Source organism: Strix uralensis, chromosome 10 (assembly GCF_047716275.1).
Source record: "Strix uralensis isolate ZFMK-TIS-50842 chromosome 10, bStrUra1, whole genome shotgun sequence".
Taxonomy (NCBI): domain Eukaryota; kingdom Metazoa; phylum Chordata; class Aves; order Strigiformes; family Strigidae; genus Strix; species Strix uralensis.
Window position 1 is genome coordinate 393,742 of NC_133981.1, and position 18,882 is coordinate 412,623.

Consider the following 18,882-nt stretch of genomic DNA (forward strand, 5'->3'; position numbering starts at 1 on the left):
AGTTACTATTGCTTTGCATCTTCCAGTTCTATTGTTCATCTGACCACTCGAGTTAATTTCTGTCAAAATTACTAGACTTAAGAGAAACTTAGTAGAAGCATTAATACAATTTTGATATGGGTAGGTTAAGAAACAGCTACACAGCTATGGCTGTGAACCGGGGTCGATACCCACCAGCCTCAGAAGGAGATGACAAGCACTGAAGGGTGGTGAGCTCTTAAATCACCTCAGCTGCACCAAACCCGGCTCACACCTACAGCCGCACACTGGGAGTCAGAAAGAGCCTCGCTTACAGCCAGCTCCACGGGGAGAGCCCTCATCAGTGACACAGACTTTACAAAGGGAAACAAAAGCTCTGGCCAGCCTAGCAGTGGCCTTTGTGAAAGCAGCATCAACTGCGAGCCCGCCTTTGGCTCTGGCTCTTTGGCAAAAGTCAAGATGTCCCTGGAACACCGACACCCACCTGTGCACGCAACTAACCGCCTCCCGCCGGCTGACTCCAGCGGCGGGGAGCCCCGCCAGCCGCCCCGCAGAGGGCTGCGGCCGAACCAGGGCAGCGCCCTCCCCTCACGTTCGGCGGAGGGAGCCCGGGCGGGGGTCCGCCCAGAGCCCGGCCCGGGCCAGGCACCCCCCCCCGCGCGGGCGGCACCGGCGGAGCGTTGGCGCCGGAGCTCGGAGCGGCTCAGGTAGCCCCTCCCCCGCCGCCGTCCCCAGCCCCGCCCCGCGGGGGGATGGAGGGGGCCGCGGCCGGCCTGGCGCTGGGAAGAGGAAGCGGGGGAACGCTCTCGGGCGGCGGCGGCGGCGGGCGGGGTCACGAACTCTGACCCCTCGCAGGGGCACGGCACACAAAACAAAACACCACCCCCCCCGCGCGGCCCCCCGGTACAGCCCCGGCCCTCCCTTCCCCTCCGCGGGCCCCGTTAGCCCCCTCACCGCCGCCGCCCTCACGGGGGGAGGGAGGGCCGCCGCTGGGCACCGTCCCCCAAGACCGGCCCGCCTGGGCCCGGGTCGGGGTCACCGCCAGGGCACGTTTGGCGCCAGTTCCTGAGGTAAAAATCGTTTTTTAAAATTGAGGCGGCCCGGTTTTCTTTCGTTGGGGCCAGGAAGAGGGAGGGGGCGCGGGGAGGCGGCATCGGGGCCCCGCTCGGGACACCCCCGCGAGCGGCGAAGGGGAGGGGTAACGCTCGGTTGGGGGGGGGGGGGTAAGGCTCCGGTGTTCTGCTGGAAAGCGGGACCGGCCGCGCTGCAGGCTGGCCCGAGCTCCTGGGGGGAGAGGGAGAGGAGAGAGAGGACCATTGTGTGGTGCTGGGTCGATCCGGCGCGGGAGTCCCGTGGCGGAGCCGCTGCAATGTGGGCCGCCTGAGGTCGGAGCCGGTCCGGTCTCGGTGAGAGCAGTCCGCTGTCCGGGGGGTCGCAGGGGCGATGGTCGCGGCGATGCTGAGCTCGGGACACGGACACAGAGAGAGAAGATGGAGTCTGAGCGGGCGGAGGCGGCGGCTTGAACCCGACCCTTTTACCTTTGCCACCGGGAGGGCGGAGGGGAGGGGGCGGTGGGTACTTTGCATACGGGGCTGAGGCCGCCGCCATCTTACCGGCCGCTTCCCTACTGCCGTGCCCGGGCCTTTCCTGGCCTGACATAAGGATGTACCGGAGGGGAGGGGGAGGGGGGCCTAATGGCGGCGGCGGCAGCCCCGCCTGGGACTTGGCCGCCAGCCAGCGCCGCCATCTTGTGCTTAGTCGCGTCCCTCGGGTGTTTTCCCTCATACTCGGGAGGCGGGGCCACCCGCCTGACGGGCGGTTCGCTCAGCCAATCGGTGCGGTGTGTGGGAGTGCTGCGTCCCGATGAGGTCATTGGTCGAACGGGAGGCGGCCGGGCGGGAGGGGTGTGGTTCAGCCGCGGGCGGTGCCAGGCGTCCTGCGCGCGGGTGGGCCGCGAGCGCGCCGCAGCCAATGGGGGCGGGCGGCGGCACGGCGGGAAGGGGGCGGCCGTCAGGCTCAGCTGGAGCCGGGCGGTCGGGGCACGGCGGGTCGGAGCGGCCGCTGGCCAGGCTCTGACTTCCCTGTCTTCTGTCAGATCGATTGTTGCGAGGATTCCTGCCGGGTTCCTACCACAGTGACAGTGTAGCGGAGGTTCCCGGCGGAGCCCAACTCGCGAGTCCCGCCTTTCCTGTGTCCCTCTCCAGACTCCTGCTGAGAAGTGTGCGGGCCTGCTGCTCGAGCCAGCGGAGGCAAGCACGCGATGTGAAGAACCCTCTTAAAACAAAGGAACAAATTTCAATAAGCTTTAATTCGGCCTTTTGCCATGTCATCCTAGTAGGGCCATACCTATAGAATATATCAAATGGTGTGTATGACTTTCTGCTGAGATTTCACTGCAATTTAGGAAGAGATTAATGATTTTTTGCCATATTTTGGACAGCAGCGCATCTGTATGTATGGAGTTGGCTGCCACCCTATTCCATTGAATTTTCTGGTGCTCATGGTGCCTCCTTGCAGTTTTTAAGTTCTTCCTATCTTATTGGTTTGTTTGGGGGTTTTTGTGGGTTTTTTGTTGTGATTTTTTTTTTCCTTATGAACTCTGCTGCTCAGCATTTTTGCTAGGAAGCTGATTTTGCCTTGTGTCACGTTCTGGGAGTCAACATCATAACAAGCTTGGCATGGCTGTGTATGGTCTCTGGGCTTTCAATTGGATTTGATCAGATAGCCTCAGCTTATTGCTGTTTTGGGAAGGTTGAAAGTACAAAAAATGTTGGTGGATAACAACACCAACAGCAAATCTGTCAGAGCCTTACCGCAGCAAAGACTTCATTGGGTCTTAGAAAGGTATTCTTCTGAACAAAATATCTTCAGGGCTTCCTTCACCTTAAAACACTGAAAAAACAGCATGTTATGAGCATATGGTTATCTTCCTTGCTGAACACTGAAAAGGAGTTACTTAACAACTGGGAAGCTATCCACAAGCTGCAATATTAAATAGGTCTGGTGGAAATGGTTTATAAGCTTAGTGTGCAAGTTGAACACTTTGAATAAAAATGACAAGCTGTATGAGAAGTTAGCATAAATATGATTTCCACAGGGAATGTCTCAACTTTGATGATGCATTGTTACGAATAGTCTTCCATTGGCAAAATAATTTTCACATTTAATTTACCACAGTATAGTTTAATCTTTTTAACTTAGTGGGTTTTGACATTTTCAACGTTAGCTTTGTACAAGTTGCATTTGAATGGGGGGGGTTGCTAGAGACATGCATGCTTTTTGCTGTTACATGTTTTGCTATTGTTCACAGTATTTTTTAATTTTATGTTAAATAAAGTTCTGTTGCAAGTACCAACAGAAGGTTTTCGGTAAAACATCAAATGGGCAGTATTCAGGAATGCCTTTTCATTACCTACACCTGGGTCAGAATCTGAACTCTGCCTCTAATAAGAAAGTCACAATTAAAAACCGAATGCATGAATTTGAAATCTTAATTAAATTTACCCTTGGAGAAACACAACCCTTATAATGATCATTTAAAATATATCGGAAGTGTTTTTTTCTTGTTTCTTCCTTTTTCTGTTCACTTTGTCTTTTTTTTTTTTAAACCCTGAAGAACATAAAGTTGAAGGTACAGACACAGCAGGATAAAACAATTCTGCAGTATTTTCTCCTCAGAGTGACAATACTATAACATTATAATTAAAAAATAGTTTAGATAATAGAAAATGCATTTTGGATGTGACAGTTTACTTCCCTTATTGTGCAAGATTACCATAACAGTATGGATGAACATGGCAGTTTGATGGAACAACTTAATAAAAATTTGCTCAAAACAGCATTCTTAATTGCAGTTTCCTTGTTCAACACATAGTGTAGCAGCAGTTTAAGCTTTCTCTTCCCTTGAGGTGAGGAAGGTGCCTTAGAGATCTGTGAATTCCACGAACTGCATCAGTAATTGACACTTAAATTAATCCTTTCTAATTTGTGAAATTAACATCTCTTCTTTGCAGCATAAATAATAGAGTAAAAATAGTATATTAGAGGCTTTATAAAGTAAAAGAATAACTATGTGCCTCAGCTTTTTGAACAGTATGGCTCCAGTATGCATGTGTATATGTACCTATATGTGTGTGTATATATATGTGTGTGCGCACACACACACGCATTCATGGTATATTTTATTTGTCAGGTATGCCAAACAGTATTGTAAATTATCAAAAAGTCATATCAGAGATTTCTTTAATAAGGAGAAAAAAACCTAACTTTTGTGCCTGATGGAAGTTGCTGGCATCTTTTCAAACAGGTTCTCTAATGATCTTGTTTCACCATGACAACCAATATGGAGGTGCTGGCTCAGCAGGTAGTGGAGACTCAGCAGGTGGCTGAGGTGAGTGACAGATGATATCACAACAGTTGGTATATGAGCTTTTGAAATGAAAAACATATTAGGGAGTCCTTGCTGTTTACAATTAGGCATAAATGGAACAGAAAATCTTTATAGAATAGTATTGCTTTACACTTGGGGTATAAACAAGAAACCAGTGCAATCAGTATGTGGTTTGTTCAACATGAACTGTAGAGAAACTTGGCTGTATTATGGATTGTTTAAAAAATGAATACAACAAAATTTCTGATCATTTGATTATTAGTTTGACCATTTTGGACATGAAAGGTTTCTGCTCAGCTCCTGAGTTGTCACCTAAATCCAGAACAGGGTTTGAAGTTACCTGTTTACTTATGCACTATACTGAATTTACAGTAGGGTGATTAATTGAAATCAGTCTTTATATTTTCTGCCAACGTATATGAGACAAAGAGCACAAAATCTATTTAAGGTGATACTAAGTGGTGTCTTGCCTTCATGTATATTCACTGAAGCTTGAATGCTCAGCTAAAATGTCTAAATCAACTCATAAACATTGAAACTGCATGTGATCATGGCCATAGAAAAGAACCTATTTATCTCCCTCAGCATGCAAACTTCAGTCAAAAAATAAACTAGAATTTTTCTGTTTAAAATTATTTGGTTTCATATCCTTTAAATTTACTATGATTTATTGTATGATTACATAATTAAGGGATTTCATAAATAATGAAGGGCAAGTAGGCTAAGAGACCTCTGTAGACAAGGCCACTTTTCAGACATTAGTTTGGGAATGGGTTTTGCCCTATTGAACTAAGGTTACACCTGGGTATTAAAAATTATTTTTAGTTAAAGAAGAAGCTCTATATATGAAGGAAATATGTGTGTCATTGTGTTTTCAGAAATAGATTTGAGAATCCCTACTTAGAGCAACTTTTTTCTAAAAAAAATTTGGTTCTTTTTAAATAGTGTGGAAAATGGCCTGCTGAGTATCCTGGAAATAACGTCTAAGGAGTAGTTTCAAAAAACTCTAAAATTTCACACTGAAAACTGACAAGTGAATCTGCACTCTAGTTTACTATATCAGGTATCAATTTGGTGAGCTACGTTTTTTAAAAACACTTCCAAAAAATTGGAGATAAAAACCTGTAATGGAAATACTGGCAAACCTTATACTATTTTGGTAGAACTTGAGTGCTATAATCACATCTAAGGCACATAAAATATGTGACATTTGTAATTCCTCGTGCAGGAAATGCACCGTGGTAACATAGTGTGATGGTTGTATCTTGCCACTGGAGAGATCGCTCCATCTCAAGAGTGTATGAAGCTCTGTGATTTCTTCCTGGCCGGTGGGTAAATAGAGGGCTTCATCTCTTTATAGTATTCAACTCCTCCTTAAATTATATGCCTGTCCACTGCATAACACCATGAAAACTTTGTTCATGGAAAACCAGTTATAAGCAGCATTATCTCATTAAGAATTAATTAATGCTATGACCATGTTAACATTAAACCATTTCTTTATGAATGGCTGGCTGCCTGCTATTTGTGTCTTCAGTCAGATACAGTTTTTAATACAGGTAAATACATTACTAGTTTTCTTGAAGTATGCTAAATTCTGTATTTGTACTCACTTTCTCAGAGAAAATGTAGCATGAAACTTGGCACTGGCTTTAGAGAGGCTTTTTCAGAATATCATTAATCATGCACTGAATTTTAAGTTCTGAATGATGAGAAGACAAGCTGCAAATAGGGTAACTTAATGCAAATATTGGCAGGTTTAGCTATATCTGCATCATTTTTTCTATATAATTGCCACATATGTAGTGTATGGGTTTGTTGAGAACTATGATACAAAGCACCAAATCAGACTGCCATGCAAGTAGGCCATATGTTGTTTTTCTTTCTTGAGCAATAGTTCATCAGGTTTGTTTTCCATGAAACTGTGAATGTAGCACAGAAGTTACTGAGCGCACTCCAGTATTGCATGTATTTTTGTACTTATTCTATTTTTAGGACTTTTTAAAATTGTCCTTATAATGGTTTCACTGCTGTTGCTTGCTTCTGCTTTATAGCAGTGTTGCTTGTTGCATTTTTCCAACTGTGTGTTTCTGAACAGATTGGGTGAGAGTGTTCCATTTTTAGTGTCTGCAGTTGCCTTTCCTAACAGTTTGTGAGGCTGGAGAACAGAGAGCAGCTAGGGGATTCAGAGGGAATTTCAGCAATTCTTCCCCATTCTGAGTAGCTTTTGAAAAGCGTAAAAAATACTTTAGCCTTAATTGCAAAAATAAGTAACACTGCTTTTCGCAAGTATTTATTTAGTATTGGCACTGCGCAATGTATCAGCGGCCCAGCTTCAGTCCCAGCACCAACTTAGATTAGATTTGCATATTGTTTAATAAAAATGTATTTGGTTAAACTACAGATGCATTCTTCTGTGGTGGATCTGAATTTTATCTGTCATTCTACCAATGGCCCAAGTGGTCAGGACAGTTAATTCCAAAGAGTATTACTGAAACTTTTTTAGATATATCTTACATCTGTGAAAGAAATACATTTGAACATCTCCAGGCAATAAATAAATTTTTCTTAAAAGCCTATTATTAATTTAATAGCTAAAGAAGTTCATTAGGAAAAATATCTATAGAAAAATAAGTCTGATTTTATTTGAGAGGTAGCGGGTTTTATGCTGTAAAACTTGGTACCATATTTTTCATTGAAATTCTTTAACCGTTTTATGAGAAGAAACTTGTAAAAATAGTTTCAATTTCTGTGTGCAGTTGAACATATTTGGTCTGTGATTGCTTAACTATGCCTGCCTTTAAGTTCTATTCTCTTTTATATAATACTAACTCTGAAATTGGTTGTCGCTTAGTGAGAACTGACCAGTGTATTCAAGCAATACAATTACTTTGGCTTTTAGTGGTGTGAATATAGAAAATGTTCTTCTACTTAAGTTAGAGAAGCTTAGAGGCTTTAAAAATTCCTGCATTATGTCACCAGTTAATTATTCCTTTAATATATTTGTCAGATACTGCTTTCATAATCAATGTGGTAGTGGGGAAATAATCTATAGAAAGTATTGAAAATTTGGTTAGTAAGTACAGAAATATATTAGATATATACATCTGCTCATACAAACACCCCTACACACATAGATGTGTGTGTACGCTGGGCAAGTCAGTTTAGTAAATCAGTATGCAACTTGACTATATGGCTATGAAGAAACCATATTTATTTCAAAGGACATAAAAATAATGAAATGTGTAGAGCTTAGCTTCAAACTACCAATTTTATATACACATACAGATTTTATATATAACTATATATCGGAAATTTAATATAATATTGCAACTAAAATGTATAATTAAAGTGAGCTACTGAAAAATTACAGAACAAAATCAGAATAAATATACAATTTTATATATTTACATTTTTATTTTGCTAGTTTGTCTTTTGATTCAGGAAACAAGCAACTTTCAGTCTTTTTTTTCTATGTGTTTTTATATCACTTCTGCTTAAGTGTTAGAAGGATTCTGCCTTCTCTTTGCAATACAGCTATTCCAAACTTTAGAGTTGGGAAGTCTACTTCAGAACAGAGGGTTATGTAGTGATAAAGCATTATTATATTCAGGATTTGGTTTTTGTCCCAGGAAAGACAGCTGCTCATAAAGTATCGTAAATGACTTTCATGAATGAATTGGACAAATAAAAGCCTAGAGTGACAAGGTTAAGTGTGGTGTCAAATAAGCACAAGGAAAATCCAACTAAAATTTCACTGGGTTTTCTCACGTCTTAGGTATAATACTTTCCCCTACATTAGATCACAGTTGACCTAACATTTACGTTGTACCCATGCTGTAAATACAGTCCTGTAGTTACAGTAATTATTCATAGGTATTATTTTTTAGAGAGTTGTGCAATGGATAATTGTGTTTTCTATCAAGTAAAGTAATTTCAATACTGAGCACATTTCTGTGCTAAGATTAGGAGTCCTTGAAGTTAAAAGAAAATACCAGTGCTACTTAAAGATGCCTAGGTCATGATTTGTGGCATAAGGCTTTGTAGTGGAAGTCCACTGCATTGTTTACTGTTGTAAAACTTGTCAAGTATGTGGTCATGTTTCTCAAAACTTCACATACCATAACTTTAACAAATTTCACTTTCTAAGAATTTAAAAATATTTTCTGTTTTCACCCATTTGTTAACCATCACTGCAGCCTCATATGAATGTTTTGTTAAGGAGTTTAATTGATCACATGTGTGTTGTGAACTTACTGTAAGAATTCTTCAGTGTATTAAGACTGATTATGCTACTTCATATTTGAGGGCCCTGGACTAGTTTAGAAAGGCCTATGTTCCTTTAAATACATTAGCTTAATGAACTTTAAGGCTAAAGATGCTCCACAGGGAATGTGGTGGATTTTCCTTTTAATTTTACTGATTTGAAAATAATTCAAGATACAGGCAAACTCTTTCCTCTGATTTCTTTTTGCTGTTTTACAGCTCACAGAAAGTGAGCAGGTTGAGGGGCTTAGTAGAGAACAGGGGGAGAGGAAAGCTTTATAACCTGGGACTATCTTCCCCAGGTGAAATTAATCTTACTGTTAGACAAACTCCTTCAGCAGCTGGCAAAACAGCAGGAACATGTCGATTCTGCTTCCTTGGTTACAGGGAGTGATAGTGCACTTGACCTTCAGAGGAACAGGGTCACAGAGAGGGCATTTTAAAACAATGCTGGCTGCTTTCTGTGATTGGAATCCTCCAGTGGAGACTAGATGAAAATATCTGTGATCTGACTGAAAGTGACCTCGACATTTCTCTCGGATTGTTTTGCCCTCAGAGGTTTGCTGAGGAAAAATGTAAATAAGACTGCAGGAAGAATTTGACACTGTAAGTACTAGAGTCTGTACAGTGTACAGCTAGGAAGCTCTAGGAAGGAAACCGTACTAAGTGTATTAAAGAACATTATTTTTCCCCTGTCTCTTAAAATGAGTGTATTTGATGTGTTTTGTGTAGGGACATCAGGGGGGTTTGAGCTATCTTTTACGTTATATTACATTTTCTGACTATGTCTGAGCCATAGTGTTAGTGGTTACTTTTAGATAATTGTTGATTAAGCCTCTGTAAAACGTGGTGCACTGAAGTTTTCAATGATACATGGCCTACTTTGTTTCTTTCCTCATCTATTGAAGATGAAGTCTCATTTGAGACCTCTTACAGTCTTAAAGAAATTAAAGTGTATTTAATTTTTTAAAATATATTTTAGAATTACAGAAATGTACCATTATTGGCTTTGGAGGACTAGGCTTTTGCATGTGCAGCTTCCAAAACAGTTGCTTTAAACATGATATGGGTTTCATGGTGTCATGTTTCTTCTGAACAACAGATTGGAATAGTTAATGTTATGTTTAATCCTGTAAGTGAACCTAATATAATGCTAAACTGTGTTATCTTCCTGATATGAGTACTTACAAGCCATTTACTTTCAGAATACTTTGATTCAATTTATTTGGGAGTGTAATTAATGATAACTTAATTTTTCCTATGGTATTTCTATAAGCTGTCTGAAGTAAACCTTTTAAATCTCTGATAGAACTTTTTTAAGAGTGTTGCATACTTTTGGACTACTATTCCTTTTTTTTTTCTTTTTTTATATTTTTACTTAAGAAGTCAAACTTGGTGCAATTGATTGGGTAGGACCATAATAAAGCATCACATATTTATCTGTCCTGATCCTTTGTAGGTGTGTGACAATGCCCAAGGTAGAAATTTAGCTGTCAAAACAAAATGACAGAATTTTTTTTTCCCCTCAGTCTTTGTAAATATGTTCCCTTTTTGCATTTGATTTATTTACCATGGTTGTTCTGTTGTGAACCAATGGCATGTGTATTCAGTCTGGAAAATAAATTGAGATTTTTAGTAGCAGTCAGAAATGTAAAGCTGTTCTTATTCCCCTGAGTATTAAGTAGGCAAGCCTGAAATAAGGTAAAATTTTGCATTTCAGAGTCCTACACCATCCTGAATATGTATGCGTGTTAATAAGGTATAAAAATAAATTACATGTGCACAGTGAAGCATTTATTGGTATTAGACAAATTGTTCTCCATTGGTACACCATATCTTCTCAGCCAAGAGAAAACTAAAATATTGCCTGGTTTCAGTTTAATAAATATATGTTCTTGAATATTCAAACATGAAAATGACATATCAGCATATAATGGCAGCAGGTCTCAAACTTACCTAATGTTATAGAGGACTTGCTGTTAGACTGAAGATATCCAGCTAGTCATGCAGGGAGGATGAGAAATAACTCATGCTAAAGGAGACTGGAGTTGATCAGTAAAAATACTCTTTATGTGAGGATGTGGTCCATTCTGTAAAAACTGAGGAAGTGTTCTAAAGCGTAAAGCACTAATTTTCATATTGACATAGTACCTAGAACCACTGTTGTACACTAGGACCCCTTCACAGCAGGTACTTTACAAACCCAGAAAAAAGAAATGGTTGTTTAGTCCCCAAATGTTTCAAGAAGAATTTCAGTGCAATTACCATATATATACTGGCATTCTTTTTATAAGCTGCTATGAATCCTTGAACAACATGGAAAAATAGATCTATTTATTTTCAAGCTGCCCGCAATGCATTGTGGTGTAAGGGTCAAAAATGCTTCAAAAAAAGGCTAAGGATTTTATAATTGAAGGTGAAAGAATTGGAAGACAGTTTTAAAAGATCTTCTTGCTCTAATTTAGACCTTTTGAAGGGTGCATAGCTTAGATAATAATTTGGCATGGAAGATAAGGAGATGATTGTTCAAATGTGTGTCCTCTAAGAGTCTTGGTTTTGGAAGTCATGGTTTTTTGCTCACCTTGTTTTCCGCTGCTGGATGCCTTGTATCCTCCAATAATTAGAAGATTCTACTATTTCTACATCTCTCCTGTATATTTTCCTCATTTATCATGCCACTTTTGTGACCTGTGTATGAAAGATAATTGGAGATGGTATATTCGATTTAGGTTTTACTTTTACAGTATATGGGACTGCTTATGGTACAATAGGAGAGTAGCACAGTATGGCTTCATGAAGTGCTGTGGATTTTAACACTTTTGCTTCCCCAAAGAGACTGTGATAATTTTTCCTTGCTATCAAAACTGGTTTTTCTTTCTTTACATCACAGATGAACTTTTTAATATATTAAACAGGAAAGCTTACAAAGTCAAGATTTTTCCATTCAATCTTATATAATTACTAAATGGACACTACCCTGTTGTCCAGCTGTATAGGTTTTCATAAGTAAATCATTCCAAGATTGTTTAAAAGAGGATTTAATAAAAACAACTTGTGAGCTTCCTGGATTTGGCCATGTCACTGCAGATATTAAACACTAATTTGATACTCTCAAATTGCCATATAGAGTGCAATTATTGTAATCAGTCATACACTAAACAGAGTCCTATAGATTCTTCAATATAAATGTGCATTTAGGAGGTATCTATGAAAAAACAAATTATTGTTTACAATCAGAAGTATTGTAAATGAAACAATTTACAATATAAAATTATTTTAAATTATGAAATTATCAAAATGTAAAATATGTTTTAAAGTAAGTATTTAGCATTAGGCAGACTTATATAAAAGTCTAGGCTGCTAAGTCACTGACATTATAGAACATTTTTCCAAAAAACAGTTTTGGCCTAGATGCGTTGTTTTCAAATAAGTAGTTATGGGTTAAACTAAGTGTAGAAGAAATCAGTAGTGCCATATTCTGTTCATTATAGAGTACATCACTGCAGTATTTTATTCCAATTGAAATGGAATGTCTGTATAAATTTATATTGTGTTGTTAGAATTTACAATGCTTGTTATTCAGATACGCTGCATTTGTAAAATTTGCTGTCTGCAGTCTTTTAAATATTATTGTGGTTTTCCATCATTTTATATAGTAACTTTCAATAAAGAACGTGACTGAAAAAGTATCCATGTTGTGCTGTTGACTCCAGACAGTAATGTCACCTCTGGAGTTGCTGTAGTCTACACCAAAATACTAGCATCTTGTGTGTGCTAACTGTTCAAGTATTTCGGCAACTTTTTTGAAAACACTGGTGAACAGATGCAGTGTATGGCTTTAGAACCAAATTATCTCATTTGTTTTGAATTTTCTCACAAAACATTGAGCCATGTGACAGACTAGTAACTTGTAAAATGCATAAAGAAAGCAGAGCTTTTGTAATGAGTACAGCACAAATAAGCATACGTAATTTTCTTCTAAGTTACTATATTAGAAGTAGCAGAATGATTTAACTTTCCCTATCCTCTGTTGCAAGGGATGGTTTTCAAACTTTTCTAGGTATTCAGAACTAGATTTGCATTATAGTTTGGTGCTCTAGAAAGATAGGGAATAGAACAACAGTAGTATTCAGTTGTAGTGCCAAATTTAATCTCTGTCATGCCAGTGAAATCCTCACTAGAATAACAAGAGTTAACCACATACACCTGAATACATGCTGAATATATTGGTGATCTGTTGAGCATGGATTCCAGAAAAAATCTGCACCACTTTGAAGCAGAAAAAGAGAAATTGGGGGACAATAAAAAAGAGGAGAAGATATGAGCACGCTGAATAACTGGAATTCTAATTTATTCTACTGTCTAAAACGCAGATATCCAGATAACCAGCCATCTTACTTTTAACTTTTCACTTTAAAAGTATTTATTGGACAGTTAAAATTGTTCTTCTACTTGGAGAAAACAGCAATTTAATTTTTTAAGTGAGCTGTATAGACACCACACTTTCAGAAGGCTTCATAGATGAGATAAGGTCAGAGACATAAAAACTAAAGGCCAATTTGGTCAGATAGGAGTTCTGTGCACTCTTCCAGCAGATTCCATGTATCTCTTGTCCCCTCTGTGTTCCTGGGGTTTAGGACATTTTTATTTAGGGGCCTAGAGAAAGCTTTTATAAATCTGGGCTGCCTGAAAATTAAAAAAGTAGTTCATAAAATACTTCAAAATTATTAAAAGGTGAAATATTTAACATTATACATTATTGTGTATACGGTGTATTGTGTTCTACAGAAGCCAAAAATGAGGCAAATATATAATGAAAAGTTGAAAAAAGTATTTCTGTATTTCTGTAAACTGCAGTATCACATAGTTAAATACCCAGTGATTTATTTGGGGGGAGTGGTTGTGGGGGTGGTTTGGTTTTGTGGTTTTGGTCATCTATCAGATTCATTCTGTTCCCCCCAAAAGCCAATATTCTGATAATTTACTGAAAACAAATCCAAGTTGGTTTAATGACTGTAACCTTTCCAATTAATTTAGATTCCATGCTATAGGACCATCTGATCTTTAATAAATTTATGTGTTTTTAAGTGTTCATTACCGTCACAGTAAATTAAAATTCTGTATGTTATTTACAGGTGCAGACTGTTCAGACTTCACTATCTGAATCTCCAGTGATGACCAGCCCTTCCCAACGTATCCAGATAATTTCCACAGACTCCTCTGTAGCTTCACCACAACGCATTCAGGTAAAAATCCATTGATTAAGTAGCTATTACATCTTTTTTTTTCTCCTCTTCCCACTTAGGTTTATAAAAAAAGCATACTAAAGTGTATGGAGGGCTTCCTTAAATTTTGTGAGAACAGATCATTTTTAGTGCAAACTAAAATTCTCCTGCCTCTGCATGTATTTGGTGATGACTAGTTGGTTGTAAATAATAATTGTATTGATGATGTAGTCAGTGAGGAATATTTACAGAGGTTAAACTTAGCCTACGTTTACAAATCTGCTGAGCTCTAGCCATAGCAAATGGGCAGACATTGTCAACAGAACACCTAAGATCATCTCCAAGGTCATTCTTCTCTCTCCCTCTCTCTCATGTTTAGGAGCCAGTGGGAGACTAGCCTATGTAGGATAGAGTTAGCCTTTGGGAATGCTGCACAGTGGGTCATTGTTACCGATAGATAATCTAAAGATACCATTAAGGTATCAGAAAGTGTGCGGTGACAAATGCTGTAAGAATTGTTAAGTATTAATGTTACTGGAGTGTTCAGTACTGCAACACTGAGGTATAGCCCTCCTTGGCCTTGTTCTGTGCCCATACAATACTCCCATGTACTTCTTGCCAGAGGTGGTGCTGGAGAAGAGGATCTTGTGCCCCAGGGCGTTTGGAACAGTCCTAGCAATGCAGCCTCCATCACAGGCTGGACTCTTCTTGGGATATGTCTTGATCAGGGTGGGTGGGTACTGCCCCCATGAACAGCCCTGAAAACACCTTTGAAATTATTTTGACATTGTCATTATACTTACTATACATGATACAATTTTTTGTGTGTAATACCATTTTCAAAGATTCAGATTGCGGCATGTATAATGACATATATTAATTTTTCTTATGAATCTAAATATCACTCACTTCTTATCCAGTCTAATTTTTTGTCTTAGTTATTTATTATCATCAGTGCTTATATCTGATCCATGAAAAAATACAAAGAAGTCTCTATGATATTACTTTATAGACAGCACCGAGGAGATGTTCTTCAGTTATCAACAACATTTAGCTATGTATTTTATCTGAGATGTTATTCTTTAAAGTTATCAACAAGAAGTGGAATCAGACAGCCTTACTGTTTCGCATGCTGATTCTCGGGATTCTGTTATGATGGAAGGTTTCTATTTTTGATACAGTTGTCTGGTAGCATAATCTCCATTTTGCCTGGTAGAGTAACCATATCAATATGTATCAATATTTCATTGCAAGGTAGATGTTCTCACAGCATGTATAACTGAAGCATAATGAATATTCAGCATTCATAAGGTATGTATTTACATTGCAACTTTTGTTCAATTCTGCAAAATAATCCACCTCTTTACATCACTGATATTCCTGAAAAAAAACTATGACTCCACAATGAAGGAGAATACTAGGATGAGAAAAGAGTATTCCTTATTTCCTTGAAACAAATACAGGCAATATCGTAGTGGTGTCAGTCATAATTCAAGATTAGATTTCACTGAGAATTGTCCTGTTATTTAAGACCTATATGAAAATGATGGAGGCTGAAGAAATCTCAGCAGGCAAAACTCTGGGGAGCTTAACAACTTAACAGTTTTACAGCAATGAGACTGGGGGGTAATGATTGTCCTTTCACCTTTGAGCTTCTTTGGAGAGTTATGTTTGTAGACTCCATACACTAACGCGCTGAAACGTTTATGCATATGAGACCTAAAATGGCTTATTCTGTTCTGTAAATATAAGAATCTAAAGAGTTCCTGAAAAGCTGTCTTGTCCAAAATTCAGTAGTAGGCTGTCTTCATCCCCAGTGTAGAGTACCATTTCCTTTGTGCAGGTCTCCCCAGAGCCTTCTCTTCTCCAGCTGAACCTCCCCAACTCTCTCAGCCTGTCCTCACAGGGGGGTGCTCCAGCCCCCCAAGCATCTTCGTGGCCTCCCCTGGCCCTGCTTGAGCAGGTCCGTGTCCTTCTGATGTTGGTGCCCCCAGAGCTGGACCCAGCACTGCAGGGGGGTCTCCCAAGAGCAGAGCAGAGGGCGAGAATCCCCCTCCTCGCCCTGCTGCCCACACTGCTCTGGGTGCAGCCCAGCATGCGGGTGGCTTTCTGGGCTGCCAGTGCACGTTGCTGGCTCACGGTCAATTTTCCATCCACCAGGCCCCCCAAATCCTTCCCCTTGGGGCTGCTCTCCAGCCACTCCTCGCCCAGCCTGGATTTGTGCTTGGGATTGCCCCGGCCCATGGGCAGGACGTTGCCCTTGGCCTTGTTGAACTCCATGAGGTTTGCACTTCCCCCTTCTCCAGCCTGTCCAGGTCCCTCTGGATGGCACATCCCTTCCCTTCAGTGTGTGACCGCACCACACAGCTCAGTGTTGTTGGGGAACTCGCTGAGGGTGCCTCAATCCCACTGTCTGTGTCCCCAACAAAGGTGTTAAACAGCGCCGGTCCCAGCACTGATCCCTGATGAATGCTGCTCGTTAATGGTCTCCACTCGGACATTGAGCTGTTGACAGCAACTCTCAAGTGCACCCATCCAGCCAATTCCTTATCGACCAAGTGGTCCATCTGTCAGATTTGTGTGTCTCCAATTTAGAGACAAGGATGTCATGCGGGACAGCATCAAAAGCTTTGCACTAGGAAAAGCTGCTTCTCTGAGAGGGTGATTGGTCACTGGAACAGGCTCCCCGGGGAAGCATTCACAGCACCAAGCCTGTCAGAGTTCAAGGAGCATCTGGACAATGCTCTTAGTCATATGGTTTAGTGTTAGGTAGGTGTGAGGAGCAGGGAGGTGGACTCGATGATGCTTATGGGTCCCATCCCACTCAAGATATAGAATATCTGATTCTATGAAATTTCTGTGATGCTGTCTCATTAGGCAGAGTATAACCTGCAAATATACCTGCCATTCATCAGCCACAATCCTTAACTTTACATTTGTTCTTACTCTCTCTGGGATCCACTATATGTAAGTCCTTTTGAACAGTTAAATGTTGTTACAGTATCTCCCCATATCTCTTCATTATTAACAATATCAGACTCACACTCTTCACAACTGTCTAGTATTTTCTGTCTGTGGTAGGTATGATACATATATATTATAGACATCTGGTTTGATTTTATTGTTTTGCACATATGTAGGCAGATGCAATAACTTTGCACCAGTGTAATAAGTGTACAAATAGCAAAATAACAAATAACAAGGACAATTATCAGAGAGTATCATATAATTCTGAGACAGAATGAAAGGTTTTAAAACATAAAGTTTACTGTGGCTCATAAAATTCTTCAATGTGTTTTACAGATTGTGACAGATCAGCAAACAGGTCAAAAAATCCAGATAGTGACAGCAGTGGACTCGGCTGTGTCTCCAAAGCAACAGTTTATTTTAGCCAGTCCAGATGGAACTGGTGCAGGAAAGGTGATACTGGCAGCACCTGAGACATCTAATGCCAAACAGCTTATCTTTACCACCACAGACAACATTGTGCCAGGCAGAATTCAGGTAAATGTAATAATTGAGATGGACCATAGATTTTTGGCTTTTTAGTTTTTGTTTTTTAGATTATTTAAGTCTGTAATTGCTTTAAGACAAATTGCAATAGTTCTCTAAAGATCTAATGACATGGATTAGACCATACTAATTGTAGTCTTCGTTACTCAATCATAAATCCTCCTGTCTTCATGTTCCTCATGCATTCTGTTGCACTCATCACCCCTTGTTGTGTGTTCTCATTAAAATTCCAAAGACTTAAGATGGTACTTGTGAGGAGTGTCAGGATTTCAGAGGGTCTGTTCAAGATTCACAGATACACAGAGATATCGCTCACCTGAGCAAATTTACGTTCACAATGCAGTATCAAGACATTGCAGTAAAAGCTCTTTGGAGCAGAGGCTGTCCTCTGTTATAGTTGTTTGTGGGTCTTGAGCATAATGCACACCAACAGGAGCTTTGCAAAACAAATCATACAAACAATAATCTGTCTCTAGTGAAATTTGAGATTTCTTCCTAGAAGTTCTAGGAAAAAAAAAAAAAAGGCACCTGGTCCTGATTACTACTGTTACAATAGAGAATATTTTACAGGGAGAAGTATCATTCTTATGTAAATATTTGAAAAATTGTATTAACAGTCTTCTAAAATTTATTTTACTATGCTAAATGAGTTATCTGATGTTACAGAGGGGTGGGGGTTTTTAAATTTTTTTGGTCTTTAAGTGGAATATTCTGAAAAGAGTTTGAAATGCAAGGCCTTCAGAAGCTAAACTGTTTCTGTAATGGATCTCAGCTTCAGGCTGTCCTCGCTGAACCATATACCCCTAATAGCTAGAGAAGGGATAGATGGGAACAGCATCTGAAATACAGCTGTCTTTGGCTAAAATATAGCAGCTGTTTGAGAGTAATTGCGAGAAGAGAAGAATACCATTGACTGCACAAGTGAGGTAACTTCTTTGTACTGCACAAAGCTAGGAGTTTTATTTGGAATTTGGTTTGCTATGACTGTTTCAACAGTCTCGCTATTGACAGTAAAAACTCTCATTGACTTGCATTTTATACTACTTCATTCCACATGTCATACTTACTCTCAGATTCAGCCACCTCTTCTCAGTTGGTACACCAATCTTGTTCTTCTTTACTTTCATGTCAGAAGAAAATATTGGCTAATTACCTCTTTTTGTTCTGGAATTGTCTTTCAGATAGTGACAGACTCTGCTTCAGTGGAACGTTTGCTAGGAAAAGCTGATGTTCAGCGGCCCCAGGTAGTAGAATATTGCGTAGTCTGTGGTGATAAAGCATCAGGTAAGGAAGCATAGAAAGTAGTATTCAAGAAACTTGAGTGAAAGGATGACTGGGATGAAGGGAGGAGATTTCATGTACTTTAACTGATTTTAGCCATGCTGATGGCAAAAGCAATTGAGTCTAAAATGGAAAAAGGTAACATTATACTTTGTACACACAGAATAGTTAAACTCTGCTTGGAATAATAGTTTGTACTTCAACTGGAGTGTATGATAAATTGGCATG

At 40.0% G+C, this 18,882-nt stretch overlaps 1 protein-coding gene across 7 annotated transcripts in view; it reads left to right on the top strand.

The window, feature by feature from the left end:
• Positions 1 to 262: 262 nt before the first annotated feature.
• Positions 263 to 18,882, top strand: part of NR2C2 (nuclear receptor subfamily 2 group C member 2) — a 45,602-nt gene continuing 26,982 nt past the window's right edge. For 4 of the 7 annotated variants that reach the window (XR_012630195.1, XR_012630194.1, XM_074878724.1 and 1 more), the window contains exons 1-5: positions 263 to 1,049; positions 4,286 to 4,369; positions 13,771 to 13,881; positions 17,164 to 17,364; positions 18,555 to 18,657. Coding sequence is in view for 5 of the 7 variants with exons in the window: in XM_074878724.1 (XP_074734825.1) it covers positions 4,310 to 4,369; positions 13,771 to 13,881; positions 17,164 to 17,364; positions 18,555 to 18,657 (475 nt within the window). In the remaining 2 variants the exon portion in view is untranslated. Of the gene's footprint in view, positions 1,386 to 4,285; positions 4,370 to 5,597; positions 5,698 to 13,770; positions 13,882 to 17,163; positions 17,365 to 18,554; positions 18,658 to 18,882 lie in introns of all 7 variants that reach the window. The other 3 variants (XM_074878726.1, XM_074878727.1, XM_074878728.1) reach the window with 3 other exon arrangements.